Raw genomic sequence first — 15005 nt, 5'->3', positions numbered from 1 at the left:
TGAATTCAATATTATTATGATGATGATAGGACTTTGTTTTAAAATTTAATATTAATTATTTTAAAGTTTCTTTTTTGAAAATAAAAAAGGCCTATCATACTTAAGACAGAGTTCTATAATAATAATGATTTCAAATCCGAACATTTTTCCTTTTTATCAAACATTTCAAGTATTTGAATTCATTATTATTATACATAATACTTATAGTATACAAGGAAAAATGTTAGGATTTTCTTATCATAAAACAAAACATTAGTACAATAGTAAAAATTCTATCATATTGAAGTGTATGAAACGAACACAAAAGACAAATAAAACATTTCACTTTCAGTATATTTTTACTGTTGAATTTATAACCACTGTTCAGTATAAATCTATTTTCTTCTTCTTTATGAACAGACGCCCACTTCGTTGATACTCTCCGACGGTTGAGTATCGGTTTACCCCCACCATGGCTCTGTCTGGACACTATCAAATAAATCAGCCATAATTGAATCTATGAGTTTTTGTTTGAAAAATACTTTCTTTTCTAATTTTAATCTTTCACCATCAATGTTCACATCACGGTTCTTATCAAGAGAGACACTTGGAAAACTGATGTTCTTTCATTAATAATACTCTGTTCATCCACACATGTATGAATTCCAGCAAATCCTCTACGTGTAAGGCACTGCGATTGTACATGATTGCGAATAGTATCCATGGGCGGCGATTAGGGGGGGCAAAGGGGGGCAGTTGCCCCCCACTTTTTTGAAATGACCAATTAATGTATATAGTTTCATTTGGAAATATTAAGTTTTTGTATGTATTAATGGTAGATGAAAGCTCAAAAAACGGCTTTTTTGAAAAAAACTCGGTTTTTTGTGCTTCGCTTTTTTGCTTGGGAAATTTTGGGCTTTTTTCAAAATTCTGCTTTAAATTGATAAAGCAGATTTTGTTTCGCTTCTCTATAACACAAAAAGTCATTTGATTAGTGGTTGATGCCTATAATAATATAAAACCTCGAAAATAAACCATGAATTTCGAAAAGATATTTCAAACAATTTTACTTCTCAACATATTTACATTATGAATTCCAAAGAATTAACCAATGCATATAATAAGAATTTTTTAAACTCCTATATACAAAAGGAAGCAGGGTTGGGAAGAACCATGGTTGTTTTTGAAAATGCCAAAAACCAGTTTTGGGGGGGAAGTTTAAACTGTTTTTTTTTTTGGCTTAAACCAGGTTTTTTGGGTTTAGATATTTTGCTTTATGTATTTATATTACATATTGACAGAAATAAGAATGTTTCGCCTTGGTGTTATTATGCAACAAGAGGTTATACTGGAAGAGGTCACATAAGCTTAAAGAAGTCCGGTCAGTAAATTTCTTAAATTGGGGAAAGAAAATCCCGACATTACTTTAAATGTAAAACAATAACGGAAAAATCCTGTTAATGTTTTGCATGTAAAATTTAAAGGTCAACGTTTCATAATCAGTACGCAAAAATGGAGGTATTAAATTACAAATTTAGTACGTACATATCATAGAAAGTCCAATCCAACCTAATGTTGGAAGGCAATCGATAAATTATGCCAATTTCTATCAATATATTTAAGCAACCTTGGCTTCTTTATAAAATAACAGGCATTCAAGCATGCAGAAATATACAATTTGGTTTCATTTCGTATGTTCAGGCTTAACATCCTTACGTAATACAGAGGTTATCAAGGGGAAGACTCGCTTAAAGTTACATCCGAACCGCTACTTTGTTTACACATGAAAGAAGGGTTGTGGTTCAACCGAGAATTGAACATGGGACACCTTGATTAAAAGGTGAAAGCAAAATAAAACTAATGCAGATTGTTTGATGTGTGGAAACGTCACCATGAAACTCACACGATTCGCATTTTTCGTTCTTTTTATTTTTTGGGTTTAAAACAGTTGTTTCTTAAAAAAAAAACAGCTGGTGTAATCCAGCCAACCCTAAAAGTAAATACTTCTTTTTTTAAAAAAAAGTACACAAATGACTAGCAAAATTGTATGTAGTATTTTTACTTCAAAATATTCCATACCCTCTTTTTGGAACAAAATAAAATTAAAATAAAACATAAGAGAAATACTTAGATTTATATGATACACTTAAAGGCTGCAATCTAGAGCTTTTGGTTCTGTATATTCTTGAAATTCTATAGTTTTATATAACCACCATCACTGTTTACTCAGTCCTCAAGTTTTGGGGCCGCGGTGGCTCGGTGGTAGAGCGATCACCTCTGGTGCTTGGGGACCCGGGTTCTAACCCTGCTCCCGCCAAGTGAACTTTGTGGTGAACAAACACCGTGTGCGTGGGTTTTCTCGGGGTTCTCCGGTTTCCTCCCACATTCTTCATTCATCTCTCACCATCACCGTCTCCTTTAGCCTAACCGGCATAACCGTGGGATGTAAAACTCAAAAATTTCATTTCAGTCCTCAAGTTTTCTGAATTTTTAACAAGAGGGATTCAACATATGAAGGGTATGAGGCAAGAACATGGTAACCCACAATTTTACTATTTTAAGAAATTAGAGATTTTCTGCTGCACAATCCATTTTGAAAATCGGAAAGCTGATTTTTCACATAAGACTATACATGAAGGACTAAACGATGCGGTATGCGTTGCTGTCTATCTGCTGCATAACTCAGCAATTGAAAATTTGTTGGTTACCATGTTCTTGGCTCACACCCTTCATATCATTACGGAACTCCCCCACCCCACCACCACCAAGAAAAATGACTATGGAATATATTTAAGTTAAGATAAATACAACTGCACAACAAACATGACTGAGTGGAGCTTTTGCGCTTTTATCGGGAAGTTCGGGATTCAACCCAGCATTCGACCATTCTGACAAAGCTTTTCTTCATTCCATCTGTGAACTAGAATGAGTTGGCCGACTCCCTTTCTTATTGTTTTTAAATCGTTATTATTACTAATTACCAGCAGTGACGGTTTGGCGAAGGTTAGGGGGGCGGTCTTCCGGACTGAAGCCTGTTCCCCAAAATTACGGAATGTCTAAAAAAAGGAAATATTTATTAGTTATGCCTTTACTCATAAACTTTAAGCTCCCGTCAAATAAAAATGACGAATGTTTAGAAAAACTAAACATTAGTAAGAAAAAAACCTCCCAAAACACTCTTCTAAATCCGCCATTGATTCTCAGTATAAAATGATCTTCAAGGTTGTATTCAGAAGATTATCGCTAAATATATCAACGAAACGAACTATTATGCCTGTACTCATAAACTTCAAGCTCCTCCCACATAAAATTAGGATATTTTAGAAAACGTAACAATCAGAAAAAACCCTCCCAAAGTACTTTTCTCAATCTGCTACTGATTATTTGTATAAACTAGTATTCAAGATTGTATCCGGAAAATTATTGATAAATCGTTGCACAGCTACAGTATTACAGAAATGTGGAATTACGGTTTGACGGATATATTGAAAAACGTACGCTTTGACGGATATATAGAAAAACATAAGTTTAATTTTTGCGCTAGAAGCTAGAGTACTAAGCTCTTAGAAATGAAAACACGAATGACAAACTATAATGATCTAGAGAAGAAAAAAAAGTGTCGATAACTCAAAATTTAAATAGCCTCTAAAATTGCCCTCAAATATTACATTCTTCATGTTAGCTTTAATTCGTAAAACATGTGCTCCATCCATCTTGATGGTGAATTTCAGAGCGAAATATGGCATTTAGGTCATGGAATTCTTATCTAACTATAGAATATACTATAAGAAAGCTATTTAGATAGAAAAATCATGAAAATGAAAAAAGCCAAAATTTCCAAAATTCTCGTTTTTTCCCCCAAAAAGCCGGGTTTTTATATAAAAAAAACATCGATTCAAAAAAGCCGGCTTTTTTGCATCTCTAGTTAATGGTTCATAGAATAACAATTGTGCCATAAAATATTTGCCGTCCCGTGAGTACGTATTGTTTGTCTTCCGGTTCAGTTAAGAAAATTACAGGAATTGCGTTCTAATTGCCACGAAAAATGGCCCCAAAATTTAACCTATTGGAGCGCCATAATTCCAGTGTATTTTCATTCTTCTTACAAGGGCTCAATATGTTAGTCAGCCGCTTTGGTAAAAATTGAAATAACATTTCATACAAAAAAGAAGTCCTTCACAACTTGTGAATCACAAGTTATTCTTTAATTGCACAAAAATCGAAAGTTCCTAAAATTACTTTTCATCTTTCTAATACTAAGGAGTATTTTAATTTGATTTTTTTAGTTTAACATCCCGTTCAGCAGTGAGGCTATATGAGACGAGGACTTACTGATTAACATGGAATACGAACCACATGAGCTCCCGCCAGGAATCGAACCGGGTTTCCCACGTCAAAGGCGCGGCAATGTTTGCAGTGTAATATACGAGTTTAGGGGTGTACATATACAATTTTGTATATACAATTAAATTTAGTGAATTCAACATAATTCTATGTTTTAGGATTATTTTGTATAACTGGAGTGATTCTAAGTATTGTTGAGTTTTGATGTACGTATTCCAAGAAAGTGAAAACGTACATGCAACGAACATGCTTCGAGAAGCTGCAGAAGTACTTCTTTAAATGTCGCAGTATATGCTTCTAGTACACTATTTACTATCTTTCTAAGAGTAATAGCATACGTTTAATAGCATGTGTGGAATTAAAAATATAAGTTGTTCGTTAATTCCCGGTTTCAATGTAACTTTTGCAAAACAAGCCTCATTTTTCATTACTATTCGATTAATATAATTTTTTCTGTTTATTTGTTTTGCAAATTTGTTATTAAATGGGTTCCTAATCTGATCACACAATTTTCCAGACAGAATTTTAAAATGTTCTTGAGCAAGGAATCAAATCTCTTCTTACACCTTCGATGTTTAAGAGTAAAAAGGGCTAGTAGACCCTAATACTTGCGTTGATCTTGCCAATTTACTTTAAAAAATATGAAACACGATATAGTGTATTTTAACGGGAAAAGAGAGTATCCTAATAGTTATACAACCTTTCGTCAAACAAAATGTTAGAAGAAACCAGGAAAACTAACATTGATATAGAAATATTGAGATCATGTCTTGCCCCCCCACTTTTAACGTCCAACCGCCGCCACTGATAGTGTCTGTACACAAGTCAAAATATTCACGTAGCACAACACTGCAAACTTTACTGTCTTTCACAGCATGTTCAATACACGGTAATATTTCCAAAGAATAAAGCCAATCACTCGAAGTTAAGTACACAGTATTTCGGGTAGCATGAAGTGTTCCTTTCTTCTCTAACATGAGTAATTTTTCACTCATTAGTTGTCGTACCGCAGTTCGTTTTTTCATCGAAGAGATTTTATAAATGTTATTTCCACTTGAGAATTTAAATAGTCCGAAACAAACAACGGGGTCAAAAATACAAGTTTCTCCCACTCTGCCAAATTTAACTCAACTCCAAACACAAGTCCTTTGCCAACACGAATTACTGGTTCAAATGTACCACTATCCAGTTCAATACAAATTAATTTGTTTTTCATTGAATTAAGTCCATATTCCACATTTAACAAGTACTCTTTCTTGGTATCCATAGTTGATGCACAACCACTCAAAGACATAATACTCCAGTAGCTGATCAACACAGAATAACGGCACTATGTATACGTATGTCTGCGCATGCATGCATGAAGGGGAGGACGAAGAGGAAAATTTATGATTCATCTTGTTTCTACACGCCGCCACATACTTACGATGAGTATAATAATTCAGTTAATTCAAGATCATGCATGTTACGTCCAGATACATTAATCTTCATTCCTTTATATATTAAACATACATTTCCACTTTGTAAATACGTTAATAATGCACCATTATCTGCTTCCAATTTTTCAGTACAGTGTCCTGGTAAAATAACTCTTTTGCCTCCTTTAAATGTCACACATGCCTTTCTGCCATATACCGTTGTAATTATCTTATAGTTTACAATACGAAATGGCACGCCAATCTCCAAATCTCGCATATTTGTAAAGGGTATCAATGATGGCATATTAAGCTTATCTAATAAATTCATTGACGATGCCATCCTTAATTTGACGTTTCTTCCTTCGCAACAGCTGCTACTGGAATGATCTACAGAAACACATACGATCCACTTACGCTCTTCGCAGGAGGGGTGGGGCGTAGGGGGTCCAAAATAGCTGCAATACAAGACGAGAAGAAGAAGATGATGAGGAGGAAAAGGCATGTTTCATCTTGTTTCTACTGCCGGTAGGCGTCCAAGAGTATGAGGATAGCAACAGGCCGGTTTAAGCTCCCTGGGAACGTTCCCACGACCAAACGTTTCCCACGGGGATGAATGCCGGGACCTCTACTATTATGCCCTTCTACTGGGAGAAATCGAATCAGGTCATGTAACACATATTGTAAAGTATATTAGAGAAGCAGTATACGGGGTTTTCCCTCACCTTTTTATTATAGAAGTTTGTATACAATATTTGTATACTTAATTTCAAATAAGTAAAGCCTCTAATAATCTTTTGTAAGTTGAAATCCTGTCGAGAGCAGCGTGTACGTCTTATGATTGTTGGTTAGGAATCTCTTGCCCAGTGTAGTACGGAGATTGGTAAGCAACTCCTTGTCCGAAGCAGTGCAGAGGTTGGATGGTCACCTGTCCAGTTCAGTGCAGAGATTGGTAAGTTACCCCTTGTCCGAAGCAGTGCAGAGGTGGGTTAGTATCTCCTGCCTAGTGTGACGCGGAGATCGGGAAGAAACCTCTTGCCCGAAGCAGCAGAGATATAATGGTGAAACATCTCTCTCGTTGTAGTTGTTCATTTCGTGACTTCGTGTCTTTCTCATATTTCGTCGTGTTCTCCTTGTATTTCTTCGAATATGGCATTCGTCAGCTTCTTGGTGATCCTTATGGAGAAGCACATGATGTTGTTTGTAAATACACGGCGAATTAGCAATATTTGACTTTCGCTGTTATTGCCCTCGGTGTGTTTTCAATCTTCTTCCTCCAACAATGCTTGAACAATAAGATCTCTTTCGGTCCAAGGGATGTACTAAGTCCAACAAACAATTTGCTTTGTCTCTGTTTCGACATCTCACGCGGTTCTTCTCTGATCACGTAACGGAGATGGAGAAAATCCCTCGCTCATCCAATTTTATAAAAAGAGAAATCTGAAATTCATAACTAAATCTAGCAATATCACGTTGATCAATTTACAACAGGACATAAACTAACGGATGCCTCTAAACAATATATTAAATCAGCTGTTGTAAATTCAAATCTGAAAATATAGAAACAGTTTAAATCACCTTAGTAAACATTGATATTTTGATCGCTTGGGTGCGAAATGGCCTAAACCCACTGACTTAACGGAGTTTAGCATAAGCGGCCAATTTTGACGCCATTCTTCACCTGGATCTAATGGTTGTTAGACGATACCGTCTTAGCTACAAATTGCAGGCACCTCAAAGTTCATGAGGACTATTATGCGTTCTCAACAAAAAAAGCATTTTCAGAGGATCGTGGACTTAACGGGGTTTAACATAACACTTTTTACGTATGACTCATCTCATCCAACGAATTTTAAATGGAAGAGGAAGGGGCAATGTCAAACATACTATTTTTTCTCAGGTACTATTGGAGTAATGAGTGCAATATTCATGAAATATTTTTGAAATATAATAGAAATGACTCAATTCGCTTGTTTTTACCTCTTACTCAGTGTTCTCGAATAAAATAAAAACCTTTTTGTTTGCACTGATTGGACTCCATATGTTTTCATGTTTGCTACTAGAGATTTATTATGGTACAGTTTGTCTATCGGATGAAGACTGGGTGTCGTCGTTTTACATAGTTTCCTGTGGTGGATTAAATGAGGTTGCAGAAGTAGCCTTTGTACATTTTTGTGCCAAACCAATTGCAGTGAAGTTACAAAAATTTCCATGTGTACCTCACAGGAGTTTGCACACAGATTTGGGGAATCCGACGAAGCCACTTTATCACATCTTCATAAGCTTGTAACGACATAGAAGTGGGTTCCTCATATCCGTCCGACGGAAACAAACTACAACGATTCAACATCTGCTTGTCGTTGCTGTCACGCGATTATAAAGCCCCGTTCCTAGACCAAATCTTGACATATGACGAAAAATGGATCATGTATGATAACCGGAAGAGGAAACATCATTCCTCACTGGTTCGGTCTCATTGGCCGGTAAACTTGATATTCTGCAAAAGAAAATAATGCTGTGTGCTTGGAGGACCAGCACTGACATAATCAACTATGAATATCTAGAAACGAGAAAAATCGTAACAGCCGAGGGCTACTCGTCACAATTGCAAAGACATTCAGCTTCACTGTTCCAGAAGCAGGCAACACTGATCAACAGCAGAGAAGTTCTGCACCTCCACGATCTTGTCAAACCTCATACGGCAAAAGTGACCAAAGAGGTGATCAAAACACTCGTCTGGGAAGTTCTGTCTCAACCACCCTATCCTGGACGTCGCCCCATCGCACTATTACCTGTCTTTGGCCATGGACAACCATCTGAGGGAACAACAGTTCTGAAAACGCAACGATGTCATACAGGCTGTACCACAATTTTTGGACTTGAAAATAAAATATCTTTTCACAAAGGAGATTTATAAGCTTGTGTCTTGTTGGGAACATGTCATTGAAGCCAATTGTGATTATTTCGAAGAATAAAATGGGTGTTTAAGCAATCTAATCTGCATCTGGGCCATGTTTCATGAGTGATGAAAACCGTACGAACTTTGTTGTTTACCTTATACGTATTTATTTTGTCATGCTGACTACCTAGGTACAATGAAAGAAGAAATAGTTAAGCTACACTCGATCAGCATGTTTACTTGTAAAGATATAATATTTAACTTCTGTTACTGAGATAAATTATGTAAAAATAAGTTATAAACCACAAAATCATTTTAAGAGATATAATTTTGTTCTTCTGTATGTGCACACAAACACTATTTTGGATTTGATTGTCTTACTTATCGTATATATATGTTTATTACAGGCTATAACATTTTACCTTTGAATTCTCCCCTGCAAATGCCAGACCCCGCCAAGTATCCGCCGTTGCTAGGAAATCACGGCTGGACTGCTGATAACCAAGACATGAGGGCAATATTTATTGGAATGGGACCAAGTAGGTTTTATTAATATTAGATCTAAAAATGAAAGGAAAGTTTAATATTAGATGTAAAGCTAGGGAAACTAAGAGTAACAGGCATTTGTTTTATTTCATTGGTTTGGAAGAAAGGTGTATATTGTAAAACTCTGTCCCATATAGAATGTAGGTAAATCGACTCCCACTACTTGCTTACATTATAAAATTTCACTAATTAACAATATTTTACAAAATATTAGTAAGATATTTTCTCTATACTTGTGAGGTTAGAAACAGGTAGTCTTTGACCGAGAGGTCGCAGACAGGATCTCACAAAGCCCCGTAGCAGGCTAGGCAGAGTGGCAAAGGGGTTTCCAAGGCTCCGTAGCAAGCAGTGAGGAGGTTAGTGGTCACAGAGCCCTGTAGCAGGCTAAGCCAGGAGAAAGGAAAAGCCAAGCGTCCCGTAGCAGACTAGAGGTTTGGGGTTAGGTTACTCCTGATTTTCCGATACAAACAGTAGGAGGGACACCAGTGATCTGGTACTGGTCTCCTGGCAGCTGCCGAATTTATAGATCCCCAGACGGCGGTGACGCTGATGCTCCGATGTCGTCGTCTGCTTCATAGGAGGGGCCAGAAATCCGTCGTCTGCTGGTTGTAGTGGATCCACGTGGTGCATAATATCTACACCTAAAACCATGTGGTGATGTTTATAAACATAAGCGTAAAGTTGTTTGTACACAATATCATATGGGATATTACAATATTGATAAACTTCATATAGAGTGAAGTGGGGGAATGCCGATCGGTGGGGTAATTCCGATCATTGAATTACTCATAAGTGACATGACCTGGTAACTCAGACTATGCTTATTACTCTAGCGGGAGTCACAGAGTACTCATGAAGAGGAAGAACCACAGTATGGTTTGGACACTTTTTCATGCGTAATTGAAACTGATATATAGGTAGGTGTACAACAACTGCTCAAAATTCATGCGATGCCCAAAACTCATGCGACTTTTTTTATTCTGCATACTTACTAAATGGCGATCGGAATTTTCAAAAATCGGGGTAAGTTCGATCAAATGCAGCCTCTGAGAGTAAAAGATATCTTTCTCTTGTTTGTGAGCTACAATATGGAAGTAGTAATTTATAGCAAAAGGTTCGATAAATATTTTTTACATTAATTACTACCCTACAACTAGTAGTTTTCCCTCCTCATGCATTTTCCCTTAAGTGATCGGTATTCCCCCACTTTACTCTAGAGGTTTGTATAGTATTAGCAATTTAATTGTTTAAATTTACTGTAATTGGAAAACAGTGGGTTTATTGTATATTATACTGGAGAGAAATCTCATGATAGTTACTTACAACATGAACTCAACATTTAAAATATAATTACTAGTTTAACATTCTCATCAATATAAACCAGAAAGGTAGTCTACTTTAAAAATATCAGCATAAGAACTCGATTTTATCAATATATTTTCTGTTTTCATGGTTTTTATTGTGATCATACGTATTTCTTAGTACAGCTATTTGGGAAACCCTTTTATTTGTGACATGACAACTCAAACTCATCCGTCCCGAAAAATCCAGGAGTGGCAGTTTAAGCTTGGGGGGGAGGGCGATTTTCGGACTCAAGCGATTTTGTTCATATTTCATTAGTAAATGTTTCATCAACAACCCATCAATATGGGATCATCATCCTCATGCAATTTTGTTCTTACTTTTTTATTAATTGAGTTGTATAATATTGTCTAAATCGGTTTTCAAGAAAGTATCCACAAAGGATAGTTTACTTTTCTCTTTCTTTCTTAAATATAATTTCCTTCAATTCGACTCATGCGGTTTTTGTGATATTTGATAGACAATTATTTCGTTACTATCCATAATATGACGGAAGACATTCTTAATGAAAAAGTTCTCAAATATTAGTTTACTTTTGAGGGTGAATCATCCTCGGAATAAGTTTTCCAAAACTAAAAATTTGTTCGTGTATCTGTAATAAATATTTCAGTAGTAACTACAACTTAAACTTAGAAGATATTGAAGCTAGAATCTTCACTGCATTGGCTCGTACCTTTCATTCCGGTTGTATATGTGAACATGACAAGAATTAGTTGATAAACTTATGTGATGGAAATTATGTGTGCATTACGTCTTACAACAGGAAGGAATTATGCTTTGTCTGGGAAATGATATTTTGCATCTTTTATATTTCATCGATTTCAACCGAATTTAATAATAAGAATAGAAAAGGCTCATTATGGTCTGATAGAATTTTCGGGATTTGTAAGAGTTTCATTACATTAATTTTTTTAGCCGAATGGTTGACGTGTGTGTTTTCTATAATCTTGTGTCCAGATTTAATTCCTTTGTAGTAGTTTCGATCACGAGTCAATTTATTCTAAGGGATCAAGCGCGTACCGCTCGACCATCTCCAAAAAATCTAATTTTTTCATGAATGTTTATCCTATATCAGGGTACTTCAAAATCACAATTAATTACTTTTTACAACATCCCATGGTGACACAGCGGCTGCCGCCATTTTGCGTTTTTCGATTTTAGGTGTTTACGTTCTTTTGAATATTTCAGCATTTATTTGTTCTACCAAATTGAAAAGTGCTGAACGTCTGTAACTCGTGCACAGCTAAAACTTTCCTCTCTTAACATTTTTGCCTAAAACCACTTGAAGGGGAAAAATCAGGGTCTACATTAGGAACAATTTTGGGCATTGAAAACATGTTTGGAAAGAGGAAACAACTGACGTAGAGGTCTGGGTTTGTATGTGCATATAGTCCGAGGTTATAGGTTAATACACAAAAAATTTCACATCTGTAGCGGTTCCGAAAGCCCTCGAAAAATCGTAAAGTTGGGAATTTATGCCAATTTAGCATGTTTCACTGTTCAATATCTCCAATGGGCCTGGAAGAAAAAGTCTGAAATTTTAGGAGTAGTCCTTTAGTATACCATAACACACAACAAAGCGCGTTTTGTGTTTTTGAGCACAAGGGGGTCAAAGTATAAAGTAATGACGTCATACTCTAGGAGGTGTTTTGTTCACAAATTCAATTGGAAATTCGTTGTTGTGAAGTAAAGTAAAGTAAAGTAGGATGAATGATTAGTCCAATCAAGGCTCTCAAGCTCGTTTGTTTCCTCTATTTGTGACACTGTCTTATCACACCCACAACAGCACTGGTGAATAATGCCGCTGTCAGCAGAAGGTGAGGAAAGTCAAAATGCTCACTTGAAAAGAAGTCCGTAAGAACTCCTGCTCTTGCTGCTTGCTATGTCAATGATATTAAAACATATTTATTCTTGTTTTAACTGTCAACTCATGCAGGAGACTGCTGTCCGTTCGTTTGATCTACGTACCTGAGTGTTTTTGAGAGTGATGAGTAGGTATCACTGACTTGAGAATGTAGATCAAACGAAAGGACAACAGTCTCGTGAATGAGTTGACAGTTAAAACAAGAATAAACATGATTTAATATCATTGATATAGCAAGAGCAGGAGTAGTTACGGATTTCTTTTCAAGTGTGCATTTTCACTTTCCTCGCCTTCTGCTGATAGCGGCATTATTCACCAGTGCTGTTGTAGGTGTGATAAGACATTGTCGCAAATAAAGGAAACAAACGAGCTTGAGAGCCTTGATTGGACTAATCATTCATCCTACTTTATTTTACTTCACAACAAATTTCCAGTTAAATTTGTGAACAAAACACCTCCTACAGTATGACGTCATTATTTTATACTTTGACCCTCTTGTGATCAAAAGCACAAAACACGCTTTGTTGTGTGTATGGTATACTAAAGGACTATTCCTAAAATTTCAGATTTTTTCATCCAGGCCCATTGGTGATATTGAACATGCCACATTGGCATAATTGCCCAACTTTACGACTTTTTTCAGGCCTTTTGTATTAACTTATGACCTCGTACTACATGCACACACAAATGCAGATCTTTACGTTACTTGTTTTTTTCCCAAACATGTCTTCAATGTCCAAAAATGTTGCTAATGTAGACCATGATTTCACCCCCATCAAGTGGTTTTGGGCAAAAATGTTAGGAGATGAAAGTTTTAGTTCTGCACGAGTTGGAGACGTCCAGCAAGTTTCAGTTTGGTAGAACAAATACATGCTGAGATATTCAAACCAAAGTAAACACCTAACATCGGAAAGAAACAAAATGGTGGCAACCGCTGCGTCGCGAAGGGATGTGGTAAAAAATAATTAATTATGGTTTTGAAGTACCCTGATATATGTTAAACATTCATGAAAAATTGGATTTTTTTAAAAAAGGTCGAGCGGCAGTTTTTCTTTTTTCTCGATCACTTTGCATGGATTGACCCTCCCGTTTAAGAAGTAGGTTACTCCACTCGTTTCAGAGAGCATCCGTCAGCTGCGATTGAGTGATGGTAAGGAAGAATTATTATTTCTGCCACAAAATATAACAAGTAACACAATGTTTAGCGATAGAATTTTGAATCAGCAGATCATGTCTTAGATTCATCACTGATGTAAGTTATCTATGTTGTGTTGTATTAGCCTTAGTTGGCATAACCTAGGTTTGAGGTATTGCAGGCTTTACTTTGTTCGATGACCTGCGGTGATCATATTTATAAAGGAAGTACTTTAGCATCTTTAAGATATCTGTATCATATTAAAAAATATTAAATCTTAATGATGCATTTGTATTTCTCATCGTACTGTTAAATGAGAACTGAACAAAATGAAATGTACTATCAACATATAATCTTGTCTGAATGTTCCTCTTATTATAAGACAACGTAATTTCTTAAAATATCTCGTGAATATTTGTAGGCGTACATATACATATCGAAAATATTGTTTTATAATAATTTTTTTGCTTTTCAGATTTCAGGAAAGGCTATCTTCATCCTCCAATTAGAATTATTGATGAGTACCAAATCTTTGCTCTGCTTCTTGGCATCACACCCCAACCCAACAATGGAAGCTGCAGTAACGTTGAAGAGATGTTTGTGGGACTTGAAAGCGAGGACAACAGAATTGATAGCTATGATGTTAACGTCTAAACTTGTGACAGTATGGGATTCAACGTTCATTATGTGTTAGATGTACAGAAAATGTATACCACGTGTTTTCGCGAATATTCCATAAACTTCTGGGGGTAGTAGTTGGGTTAAGATTTAAAATTTTGTAAATAAAACATGTCTTGAAATGTGCTGTTTATATCTATGTGTTGATAAGCAAATGCGGAGCACAATATTCAGTGAATTCTGTATTAAAGTCTGATTTCACAGTGTGTGTTACCCATGGCGTACGCAACGATGTTACCTTACTTAAAATCTTTTTGTACAAAATGTTACTGACAAATAAACAGAAATCCGTATTAGAATATGAATGGGGAAAATGTATGTGTGTCCCGAAGATCGGGTAACAATCAGTATTTAAAAAAACAATAACATAAAAGAATGTATAGCATTCCTAAATGTCCTAGTTTAGCTAGAACAGTCCCAGATTTGTAAACTCTGTTTTCCCCCATAAAAATTATTCCAATGTAAGTTAAGATCATTCGTGCGATTGTATGTAATACAAGAGTTATGTACTGCTCCCTGGACTTCCTCATTATCAGCAAACCTTGATCCACTAAGAGCTTTAATCCACGTCAAACACACTTTCTTGAACATCACTACGTCAGGAACAATATGGTGGGTCGATCCCGAAAATAATGTTCATTTTTGCTGCGATATCATTCACTGTAATAGGCCTGTTTGCCGTTTCAACCCTCGCAATGTTGTTTTCCGTGACTGCGCAGACAGAGCGTCCTCGACGTGGCGAATCTTCAACGCTTGTTACACCCCGTTTGAACATATCTGAAC

General features: G+C 36.1%; 1 protein-coding gene across 1 annotated transcript in view; it reads left to right on the top strand.

The window, feature by feature from the left end:
• LOC145681964 (glycerophosphocholine cholinephosphodiesterase ENPP6-like) overlaps positions 1–14634 on the top strand; it is a 44062-nt gene extending 29428 nt beyond the window's left edge. The window contains exons 5-6 of the mRNA XM_081753566.1: positions 9045–9176; positions 14020–14634. Of these exons, the coding sequence (XP_081609692.1) occupies positions 9045–9176; positions 14020–14198 (311 nt within the window). The 3' untranslated portion in view covers positions 14199–14634. The remainder of the gene's footprint in view (positions 1–9044; positions 9177–14019) is intronic.
• Positions 14635–15005: the final 371 nt, after the last annotated feature.

This window comes from Thermobia domestica, chromosome 3 (assembly GCF_964235325.1).
Source record: "Thermobia domestica chromosome 3, izTheDome1.hap1.1, whole genome shotgun sequence".
Lineage (NCBI taxonomy): Eukaryota > Metazoa > Arthropoda > Insecta > Zygentoma > Lepismatidae > Thermobia > Thermobia domestica.
The sequence above is the reverse complement of the archived record's forward strand: the minus strand, read 5'-3'. Positions and strand labels throughout refer to the sequence as shown.